This window comes from Anabas testudineus, chromosome 13 (genome assembly GCF_900324465.2).
Source record: "Anabas testudineus chromosome 13, fAnaTes1.2, whole genome shotgun sequence".
Classification (NCBI taxonomy): domain Eukaryota; kingdom Metazoa; phylum Chordata; class Actinopteri; order Anabantiformes; family Anabantidae; genus Anabas; species Anabas testudineus.
In genome coordinates, this window is record NC_046622.1 from 2,767,355 (window position 1) to 2,779,496 (window position 12,142).

A 12,142-nucleotide genomic window follows, 5' to 3' on the forward strand; every position below is an offset into this window, starting at 1 on the left:
GACTCTGATTGTCCTGTGAGAGACTAAGGAGGATGGTTTTCTGCAGAAATGTGACCTGTGCATCGTGAACTGATGAAATTCAAATGAATCCGACAAATATAGAGGGCAAATATGAATTTATAGCAGACACTTACAGTCAATAACATTTGCATATTTCAAGCCCGTGCTTTCCGTTTCAGATGCACATGATCCTTAAATTGAATTAATTTACCATATTTCATATTTAACAGCTAAATCTCAGCCTGACAGTCATACTTCTGCATTCAAATGAAGACATCTCTAGTGGCACTAATCTCTTTCCATCAAAACATGCTGGCGTTGTCATATTTTCATTTTAACAGGTGCCAGAAAACCACAAATCCATATTTGCGTACTTGGGTGTATTATAACCATGAGTCCAGGACTGTACAGTGACGCACGGTTCTGTCTCATGTCTTTGAGATGATCCTGTTGAGTGTCACCAGGAGGTTAATCGAGTGCTAAATCAGCCTCTCTACCCCCTGACACATGATCCGGAGTGCGCAGTGCCAGACCGGGCCAGCAGCAGCAGCAGCAGCCGACGTATCGTCACACGTATTTTACGCACACTGGATGAACGGAGGCAGGACCCGGCCGAGGATGATGCTTACACCGGCTCAGAAGAGCTCTCTCTCCGGGTTTATTTACCAGGGAGCCGCGGTATAATCGCCGGTGCCGCTGTAAAATGCGCTGGACCGGACCGGGCGCGCTGGTCGGTTTAGCTGAGCTCAGCAGCTGCTGGTCGCCGTCGCCGCTCCCATTTTTATTCTAGGACTTTTTTCTGTCAGCTTTTTTATTTCCAGGTCAGAATCGCAGTTTCCTGTGCGGCTTGTTTGTACTAAAAATGGCCGGAGATGGCGGCGCTCTGAAGGATATCAATGAGATTAAATCCCAGTTCCGGACCAGAGAGGGCTTCTACAAGCTGCTCACCCTCTCCGACTCGCAGCAGCGGGGCGGGCTGCCGCGGGGTCCGACCGCCGGAGCCCCGCTGGGCCCCGGGGCTGGAGCCGGTCCGATACCCGGTGGAGGGGTCGGGCTGCTGCAGGGGCCCGGGGCTGCCGCTGCCGCCGCCGCTGCCGCCGCCGCCGCCGCCTCCTCCTCTTCCAATGCCGCAGCCAACTCCTCTCCGGGCGGCTTCCTGCCTCCGGTCCGGGTCTCGATGGTCAAGCTGCAGCCCGAGGACCCGAGCGAGGAGTCGGAGCGTGTGTGCTTCAACATCGGCAGGGAGCTGTACTTCTACACGTACACCAACATCAAGAAGGTGAGCCTGCTGGTAGCTTAGCATGCTAGCTGCTGCTGTGATGCTTCCAGCTCGTATTTCGTCATATTAAACAATCGGAGCATGTTTCGCTGCTGACGCTGCGCAGAGCAGATGGACATGCACATATTACACCTCTGTTTATTATGCAATTCAAAATGGAGGGGCAGATAATGTGTGTGAATAGACGCTGAGTGGTGCATCATGCACACGGATGCACGGTGTCAGCGGCCGCTCCAGGAGGCAGCAGCGCTGGAAACTCTCTCCAGGAACAAGTGCATGTGCGTGAAGGCATCTGCATGGTACAAATCATTACTAGGTTTACATTAGGAGTTGTAACTGTGCTCATATTGAACAGGACTTTACAAAGAGCAGAGGATTTGTCAGTGCATCCCACACTCAGCTTGGAGAAAATGAATAATCATCATTCAAAATTAAAAGTAAGATGTGAAAATGATGCACACTGCTGCTGCTCATTTCTTTAAATCTAAGGTTTTAAATCAGATCTTTCCTCATAGAGCTTGTTTTTAGCACCACTAGCATTCAGGGACCCGGGGACATGTAGAGAGCTGAACCTGCTGCACCACCTGCTGCTAAAGGAGGAATGCTAATAATCCACATAGAGGAGTGTAAAAAGCTTCTCCTCCTCTAATGTGGTGTGGATCAATGAGTGAAAATGTGTCCAAATGTCAGCACACCTGATATTTCCTTTTTTCTGCATCATAATAAAATGACTCCACTGCTACAACGAGCCCTGTTCATTTGTCAGGATGCTTTGTCTTTATTGACGATGGAGGAATGTGTGGATGGATAAATGGACAGATTCAGTGCTCATTAATTGATGCATGGTGTCTGCAGGAAACATGCAACACGCGTGCATGATGCACATTCAGCAGCGTGACATGCAGCAAATCAAGCTCCACGTGCACAAACTGTAGAGTAAAATCTGAAATTCATCTTCTGAAGCTTTTACATGTTATCAACAGGGGTTCATCGTGTGATTTCTCCTCCCTGATACTGGCTCTGGGACTGTCGCTACACTTGATGCCGAGTACTGATCTGACACCTGATGTATGTCACCGTGGCAGTGAAAACTAGGTCACTACTGAAACACCGACTCTTATAGTGATATTAATAACTATTAACAGACTATTGATAAGAACTAGATGCACCTAACATTAACTGGTCACAACTGATCCAACGACTTGCTTAATAAAGTAATTATTGGTGCTGACACCGGTCTGAGCTGAAACACTTAGTTGAATTAGTCAAACACTTTTGCCACTGTGAAGATTTAAAGCTGGTCCTTGTGATATATGGCAGGAAGCTGAATATTTCTGTGTCTTTGTTGACATATAATGAGACATTTGAACGTCTGAAGCCTTGAAACAGGCAGTTTTCACTACTTTATGGTCTTTTTGTGGCCGTGTTTCCATGTAAAGCAGATCTCGACTACTTTCAGCTCTCTTATGCGACCCGCTTTTAAAATATAGGTCTACAGTAAATGTTTGCAAATCACCCGTCATTACTTACTTTGTTTGTCATCTACCGCCCCCAGTGACATCTTCCAGAATGTTTTCCTCACATAAAATGTCCCCAAATAAATCATTGATGAAGCCTGCATGCTCACTCCAAACCACACCTTGATTTAAAGGACAAGTTGGCATTTTTTCCTCTATCTATTTAGAAACAGTACAGTATTGTCAGTGCCAGTGCTGTACTATAATAGTTTTCACTAGTTGAAATGCTTCCTGCTGTTCATTCTGGCTTTCAGAGATCCCTTCCTAACATACTTCAAATAGAAGACATGGGGGACAGCTTTGGAGTGGTTCAGTCCTTACATGGGACAAAAAAAATTCACTGTCAGTGAATGATGTTGTAAAGATATATTCTTTCCCTCCAGCACAGTGAGTATATTTAAATCCTCATGGAGGGTGCAGTGTGTAACAAACCCTCTGAGATCAGGTACGACCGGTCGGTGTACCGTTTGTTGGGGAGATAAATAACAGGAGCAAGAGAGTTACCAGTCTAGAAATGCTCCCGTGGCCACTGTTTGTGGAAATAAAACGTCTCTAAATCTTGTTTGATGGATTTCTCCCTGGATGACGGTTTAGTAGCTTTGTTCCTTCATTCTGAGCCCAGAATCCAACGTTTGCCGTTGATGTTTTTCTTTCACACTTTGTTGTCGCTTCTGAGCAAAAAGCTCAGTGTGACTTTTTCTGATGTGCACATGAAGATAATCAACAAATAATAAATGGCCCCAGAATCCTATAGTTTGTTGTTAGCAGATATTTGTAGCTGTATCCTGGAGCCTGGACCACTCAGTCGGTAGAGCCAGAGTCCAGGGCTCAACTCCCTGTTCAAGCAAAATAACTTCTAAACTGCTGCAGCTGCACCTGGAATCTGCTAAAACCTAAGTTCTAGTCCACAGGCCTTTCAGTGTGACCTAATATGTGTATGAATTGCTTCCTCTGACCCTTTGCTTGCTTTCTGTCAGCCAAATGACTAAATTTCTAAATGTAAATGAATTCACTGGAGAACCTGAAACACTTATGGACATACGAATCCTCTGGAACTCAGTTTGTGACGTTTTGCTTGTGCATCATGTTCTTTCTCCACCCTGTGTGTCTGCAGGCAGTGGACCTCAGTAAGCCTATAGACAAAAGAATCTACAAGGGGACTCAGCCGACGTGTCATGACTTCAACCAATACTCGGCCACAGCAGAGAGTGTAGCTCTCATCGTTGGTTTCTCAGCCGGACAGGTCCAGTATCTCGACCCCATCAAGAAGGAGACCAGTAAACTCTTCAATGAGGAGGTATTTGTCCGGATATGTCTGCTCATATTATTTTTCCTCTGTGCTGAGGAAGCTGGTTGGGCTTGCAGCTCTTTGTGTTGTTGTGATTAAAGTCTGCCACAACACAGCAGAAGTAATTTGTCATTCTTTGCATCGATTTTGCCCCAGTTAGATGCTGTGATACAGCCTTTAAACTCACATTCCTCTGCCGTGTCTTCTGAACCGGCTCTTTCTGTTTAATGGCATTCTCTTTAATGGGATTCCCAATTAAATTTAGGAGACTGGGGGTGGATGTGCGCCCTTCTGCATGCAGACTTTGTGAGATGGGTATACTGAATCTGTTTAATTTTCTGGGATTTGCTCTTCTTTCTTTTCTTCTACTGGTTTTCTCTCTCTGTTGGTTTCTCTGCTGCAGCTCACACTTGTTCCATGTTTTGATAACATTGAGGTGATTTTACCTGGTTTCCCAGTAACTTATTTTTATCTTTTATATTTTATTTTCCCTCTCCCTCCATCTTTCTGTCTTTCCACATTCCTGTTTTCCAGAGGTTGATAGATAAATCCAAGGTGACGTGTCTAAAATGGCTTCCGAAGTCAGAGAACCTGTTCCTGGCCTCCCACGCCAGCGGCCACCTCTACCTCTACAATGTGGATCATCCATGCGGCACCACAGCCCCACAGTATTCCCTGCTGCGGCAGGGTGAAGGATTTGCCGTCTACGCCTGTAAAACGAAGACACCACGCAACCCTCTGTTGCGATGGGCTGTGGGTGAAGGGGGCCTCAACGAGTTTGCCTTCTCCCCAGATGGTGTTCACGTGGCCTGTGTGGGACAGGACGGCTGCCTGCGCGTCTTCCACTTTGACTCCATGGAACTGCAGGGGGTGATGAAGAGCTACTTTGGCGGGCTGCTGTGTGTGTCGTGGAGCCCTGATGGGAAATATCTCGCCACAGGCGGAGAGGATGACCTGGTTACTGTGTGGTCATTTGCAGAAAGCCGTGTGGTAGCAAGGGGACACGGACACAAGTCCTGGGTCAATGTGGTGGCATTTGACCCCTTCACAACCTCACTGGAAGATGATGAGCCTATGGAGCTTAGTGGCAGCGAGGAGGACCTCCATCAGGGGGCGCCAAATAACTCCATGCACTTCGGCCGGGTCCGAACAAGCAGCACTTTGTCCCGTCTTTCTCGGCACAGCTCTAAAGGGGGCTCGCCGTCGGTCACGTACCGGTTTGGCTCAGTGGGGCAGGACACCCAGTTCTGTCTGTGGGACCTAACGGATGATGTCTTGTACCCACGCCTGCCGCTGTCTCGCGCCTTTACTAACACTTTTGGACCCTCGCTGTCCAACTCAGGCAGTGGGGGGGTCAACAGCACCTCAGTTGGGGGAGGAAGTGGAGGGGTTGAAGGTCACCATCACCCACCTAACACCAACACTGGCACCTCCAACCCCCCAACGCTGCCCTTACCGCTTCCTCGCTCCCTTTCACGCTCCAACTCTCTGCCCCACCCCGCCGTGGCAAATGCCTCCAAGGGCCAGGGGTCCTCTGAAGGCGGTGGGGGAAGTGGAGGAGGTGGAGGGAGCAGTGGCGGAGGAAACAGCACCCCCTTTAGCATCGGCCGCTTTGCCACACTGTCGCTCCAGGAGCGCAAGTCGGACAAGTCTGGTGGCAGCAGCGGAGTTGAGAAGGAGCACAAGCGGTACCACAGCTTGGGCAACATCAGCAAAAGCAACGATAAGATCAATGTGGCGCCGAGGAGCAACCGGCTGGACGGCGCTAAGGTCCTGGGAACCACACTGTGCCCACGCATGCATGAGGTGCCACTGCTGGAGCCCCTGGTGTGCAAGAAGATTGCACACGAGAGGTTGACTGTGCTGGTGTTCATGGACGACTGCATCATCACAGCCTGCCAAGAGGGCCTCATCTGCACTTGGGCGCGGCCCGGGAAGGCGGTACGTCTTCTGTTAAGTGTAAATGATGAAGAAATAGTCGTCAAACATACTCAGAGCTGAAGGTGATGACAGTTCAAAAATATTTAACTTTACAGTGATGTAAAATGTGGATGAAGCAGCATATTATCACATTTTAGAAGCTACTAAACTTAATTAAATACATTCATTACAAAATGGAAATGACTTACTGCTAGTTCTAAGTTTATGTTATCACTCATATTATAAACATGGATACGTTCATTAAAACAGTGTTTTCCTGCAGCTCAGTGATCAGTTTGTTGGAGTTTCTTTCCCCCAGTCGAGACCAGTTCATCTTTCCTCCTCTCTGGCTTCTGATCTTGCTGCTCTTAAAAGTGAAGTATGAATTTTCCTTGTGTCTAAATGTCCTTTATGTTTTGTCTCTGTCTCTTGTTCAGAACTTGACAGCACAGAATGGGAACTCTCCAAGCGGCACCGTGGTATAGCTGGAGGAGAAGCTTGCACTCACCCCTCCCTCCATCTCCCTCGTTCTTCGTCGTCGTCTTTTCTCCGTTGACTCTCAGAAATGTCAAATTTGGGGCCAAAAACCTGAAGCTGCACCCGAGCTACCGCTGCAGTATTATACTCGGACTCAAACTCCGTCCTGTTGATTTCCACAGTTTGTTGGAAACACTTCCTGAAGATCTGCGTGCAGGTTGAAACTATATGAAGTTAGCTGATCATTTTGGGAACAACGACAAATACTTGAATACAGCAAAGATGCTAGCTGATGCATTAGCTAGCGTGCTAGACTAGGTCGTGGCAGCTAACGTGTGCAGACCACAGGGGAAAAGTGTGTGGACCCCTGTTGTTCCAGGAAAGGAAACCTGACACTTCAGCGCACAGTCGTATTTTAGACTGGGTTTGGCCCTTTTCTGTTTCTGTTTGATGCCAACGTGCACAAAAGCAGAACTTGATAAGCTGCACCTGAGTTTAGGGGTGTTCACGTACCTTTAGCAGAATTTAAATGCTGATTTATATCCGTCCTACAAAGGCAACAGCAGGAATTATTATTGTTCTTTATGACAAAATTCTCAGTATTAATTATTTACTATTCCTCGTCCTTTAGCTGCACCTTTCCCTTTATAAAACCCACAATTCCCTTCAGTTTCCCAAAGGAACATTTGGCTTTGGTAGGAGTCCAGAAGCCACAAACAAGTGTTTTGTTGATGATGTGACCTTCTATTTATAAGACCGCATCAATTCCTTAACTAAGAACCTAAGATTTGAACTGTCTGAACTGGTTTTAAGGTGGTCTTCAGGAAGTGTTTCCACCTCATGCCACATGGGATAGAAGTTTCTCCCCAGTGTTCATTGATCCTCACTGTGTGCAACCCTGAAGCAACAAGGAGCGAACAGCAGCCATTTGTTCTTCAGCTCGTTCACATCCGATCCTTCTGTTTCCCCTTCATGCAAAAGACACTGCAAAAAGCCACGGTCATTGTATTTAAGTTATTTATTTTATCACAAGACTGTGTAGTAATTTATACTGTAAATACTGAAAATACTCTATAAATACAAAAAGGACAAACGTGTATGGAAATAATGACTTGACCACAAGAAAGCGAAGGAAAACAGGAAAGATGAAGAATATTATTATATGAAGATACTTCTATTGTACATAGTAACCACAGTTAAAAGCTGAATGTCTGCTGTTTTAGAGAACCTGAAGATGTCAATGTGTTTTTTTCCTGTTTGTTTGGGTTCTTTTGTGTGACAGAGTTTCTCCAGTTTGTCCCTGAAGGTGAGCTGGGTTGAATCTGTAAACGCATGGGGAAGCGTTTTGGGTCCAGTGTGAGTTTTTTAGAGACCGACCCGTGACGAGCACAGAGAGCAATCTTTAAAGTGGCTGCTAGCTGTACATTTCAGCTGACTGTCCAAGGTAATAGTCAGAATAATACTCCTGAACACCTTCATCAATAACTTTACTCATGAACAAACACACAGTCTTGCACATTCTTAACGTAAAACAGCTTATGCACACATGCACGCACACAAACAAACCCCATATGGTGTAGCATCATATACAGTACAGTGGTTCTTGGACTCCATTCCTGTTGCACCTGAATTGCCTCTTGCAAGAATTTGCACATACAGTAAAGCCACCGTCCGTCCTGAGCTGCCCTGACTGAAATGAAGGGATGTTATTGTCTCACTGGATCTGATCTCTGTGCAACAACAGCTCCCATGAACCCACTTTCACTGGATTGTTTTGCTGCAGAGGATGTAATAGATGTGTCCAAGGCTTAAAGATTTATTCTCTTTGTCTTTGCCTCTGTGGGGTTGGGTATCATTTACACTGATTATGATATTGATCCTGATTATTGAATTTGATTCTTATTGGATGTTTGTTCAGATTCCAGGCATATTTTATATGCAAGAGAAGAAGTATTTAGCAGATTTTGGGCAGCAGTAACCCCAGCCAAAGGGTTAAACTGATTCATTTTGGGTAAAGAGTAAATCTAAATAAAGCATTCTTGCATTGGCAGCTTTATTTTTGTTTTTGGACATAAAAAGCATGAAATGCTTCATCATATTTGACATTCTGCCTCTGCCAATTTAAAAGCTGTGCTAGCTGCAAATTAAGGTGATATATGTCCCTCTGTTGACCTGGCAGGTTGATCCAGATTGAACCAGTGCGAATGTTCGTACAGACAATTATGGAAACTTAACTTTTGTGCCACTAAGACCTATTTTGAGTGCTCTCTCCTGCCTAAAGTTGTTCTCAGGAATCACTAAGCGGAAATAAATAATAATATAAAAGCACCTTTAATAACAAATTCTGAGTTATAGAGTTTCCCGTCTGACAATACGTCCGATTAAATAGCAAAAAAACTTCAGGACTGCAGGAGCCAAGGTTATGCCCTTGGAGCAACAGACCAAACACCTGATTTCACCGTGTTTGAGCCGGCGTGGGGGTACTGTTGCAGCATACTGCGCACTTGTCTCCGTTGTCATAGCAACAACATGTCTGCCAAACATCATGAATGAGCTTATGGGCTTTTGGGGATCGATCTCAGCTTTAAGGCTAAATTGATGCTTCATCACGATGTCTGAGATAAGAGACAAACCTGGACCGGCTCACCCTCGGATGTTAGAGGAGTGATTTCCCCTCAATATGAAAATGATTCATCTGAACCTCCTTCAGAAATATTCAACCTACCATGGGCAGATTGGTCTTTTCTTTTTTGTGAAGGTTTGAATTTCTTTAACCAGGTTGTGCAGCTTATTTCAAGTATTTTATGACCACCGGCTTCCTGGAGTTTAGCTGCTTGTTCCACCGGCTCGGAGAATGGCTGAATAGAGGAGCGACTCCCTCCTGATTTCATGTCTCAGGTCACATCAGCAGGTGGTCAGGGAGGCGTTGGACCACATTTGTTTTGTCTGAATGCAAATGTATTCCTGACCGTGTTAAACTATTCACACAGCTTTTCTTTGCCGTTATCATCTTTCAGTTCTTATTTTGAGTTTTTCTCAAACATCACAGTCCTCTTCTGTGGCTCTTTTTCAAAATGCACGTGTATTTTTCTGTTTAGTTGAAATATATTGTCAGTACTAGAAGCTTAAATTAAACCAGATGTAATCATACAAGATATATTTGTGAGGTTTTGTTGAACACGGCTCTGAGGGTGGTGGTTCATGTTGCCGACCTGTTCAGACACAAACACTTGGAGTTTGCTGCACAAATGTTTAAAGGAATTTGAATGTGACCTTTATTCTTCCTCTTAAGACGCATGAACTTATATCTAAACTGCCCGTTAATTATCTTTTAATATTTTCTATTTGACTTCTGTAAATCCTGAACAGTTTTACCTAAACACTAAAGAGGTGTAATAGAAATGAGGAGGTTGTGAAGTGAGCAGCTCAAACAGAAGAGGAGAACAGATCTCTCCTGCACAGACACAGATGAATCTGTTTCTACACACTGTATATTTTTGTTTTGGGGGGAACATTGTCCCCTCTCACTCCTCCAATCAGTGAATCATGTCGAGAAGGAAACGGGTCCGTTAATAACGATGGACTTTGGTCCGACCTTAGGGAGAAGTGTCAGTCCATCTGTTGCACTAAGATCTTGTTTTAGGTAGCTTTCTCTGCAACTTGAGATTTGGTTTCACTATAAACAGCAAGTTAAAACACGGCGGAGTGAAGAGCTGCACCAAACTGCTCAGCGTCCTTCACCCCAAAAGAAAACCTGTCTCTCTGCCTGATTTGTAGTGCGGCTAATGTTTTACACTTTTTGTCTCTACTTTTGTCTTTTGTCTCTATGTTTCTTTATTGCGTAATTTGCCATGACTCTATCTTTTGATCACAGCGCGGCTGTCGCTCCACACAGCTGAGTGTAGCAGCTTGAGGAATTCCAATAACTCACCTTTGACCTCTACAAAGTGCTGCCGCCAGGCTGTGTTGAGGCAGAAAGTCCAAACACAACAACAACAGCTCTGAGTTGAGGAAAAATGAGAAGTGGAGCCCACTCTGTGTTCAAAAATAGCTGCGGACGTCACAGTCCAGTGAAAACTCAGAGACAGACTCAGCGTTCTCGTCCTGATGCCTCGTTCTGCACAGAAATAACTCAAACACGCGAATAAAGATCTTTCAGAATCTGTCGATTGTGTTCTGTTTCGGCTTTCATTTGGCATTTCAGGCTGCAGCAAAGGTTTCTGTCTCAGTGCGTTTGTGTGAATGTGTAATCCATAATCACCGTTCAGCTTCTATATGCACACACACACACACACTTCACGCCTGCTGTGGTGGAGGTTACACCGGCAGTATGACGTCACTGTATCAGTTTGTACAGGGATATCTGTTATTAAAACGGTAAACCTGAAACTATCACGTGTGTTGTCTGTGTACTTTTACTCCACTACATCATTAGTTACTAGTTACTCATTGCAGGATCAGATTAACATGATGTAAAAATAAAATGCTGATGCTGGTTAAAATCAGCTCCACATTTACTGTGTTTTAGTTCTAATTTTCATTTTTGAGAATTTGTAGAACAAATACACCGTTTTCACAGTGAAGTACTTCTACTTTTGTACTTTAAGTAACATTGAGAGGTTGCACTTGAGTACTTTTACTTGAGTAGAAAGATTAAAGGGTACCTCTACCCTCTAGTGGAGTATTTCTCTGCTCTTTTACTTGACTATTGAGTTTGTGTACTTCTACCACCTCTGTAAGTCAAGGTTTATTCATCCCAGACATGAACATAATAAATGAATCCCAGGGTAATGCAGCACTTGTGATAATTGATGAGTTAATCGTGAAGATTTATTTTGTTGTGTTCATTTACAGCTGTGAGTGACTGAGTGTGTTTCCCGTGTGATGATCAGTAGGGGGCGCTGCAGAGCTCAACACTCAGCTTCACTGTCTCTGTGCAAACCTGCAGCCTGGTTCTGTACATCCCCGGTTCAACCGGGTTCAAGCAGGTTCAGCTGGGTTCTACCTCCACATTTAATGCACAGAAACCTGAGGGTCTCCCATGTGACTCTGGGCGGAGCCTCAAGTTAAAGCCCCACCGGAAATTCAAATCTCTAACAAAATAAAAGTTTATAACCAGATGACCTACTTTCACCAGACTGTGACCTAGTGTAAGTAAGAATGAAATCAGTTAATATTTTCATCACTAATCACTCATTTGTGATGTGTGCAGCCTGGAGATGTAGACAATAATCATAAATCACCATCAGAGGTTAGACTGTGGTCACAAAACTCAATTTAAGAAAAAATAGTAAAAAGCATCAACAACTCGTCACATGAAAAGCAATCAGGTTCTTCAATGACAAATAGTAAGTAAAACTATTTTTCAAATCCAGTTATAACTCGTACAAATACATTAAAATAAAGCTCCCCGATACCAATAATTCATAAAATGCGGAAAGAGTTTTACATTAGGATTAAGGCCTAAAACAATGGTTTTAACACCGGTTAAAACAGGAACCTCCCTCTGAGTCTTATAGTTGTATTATTATCTGATGAAACAGCTTTCGGCAAATCAGTAGTAACATCATTTTCTTATTAATGACCAAATGTATAACAAATCCACCACAATCATTTTCACTGATGTCTGCCATTCAATTAAAGGTAAATTACCAGAAATCA

At 44.5% G+C, this 12,142-nt stretch overlaps 1 protein-coding gene across 2 annotated transcripts; it reads left to right on the top strand.

The window, feature by feature from the left end:
* Positions 1-86: 86 nt before the first annotated feature.
* zmp:0000000529 (WD repeat-containing protein 20) lies at positions 87-7,659 on the top strand. 2 transcript variants are annotated; one of them, XM_026370844.1, is made up of 4 exons: positions 87-1,279; positions 3,911-4,093; positions 4,619-6,087; positions 6,442-7,659. In XM_026370844.1, the coding sequence occupies exons 1-3, from the start codon at positions 863-865 to the stop codon at positions 6,083-6,085; spliced, it is 2,067 nt and encodes a 688-aa protein (XP_026226629.1). In that variant the 5' UTR covers positions 87-862; the 3' UTR covers positions 6,086-6,087; positions 6,442-7,659. The 2 variants fall into 2 exon arrangements, with proteins under 2 accessions (XP_026226629.1, XP_026226637.1); XM_026370852.1 differs by having other exon boundaries at positions 4,619-6,025.
* Positions 7,660-12,142: the final 4,483 nt, after the last annotated feature.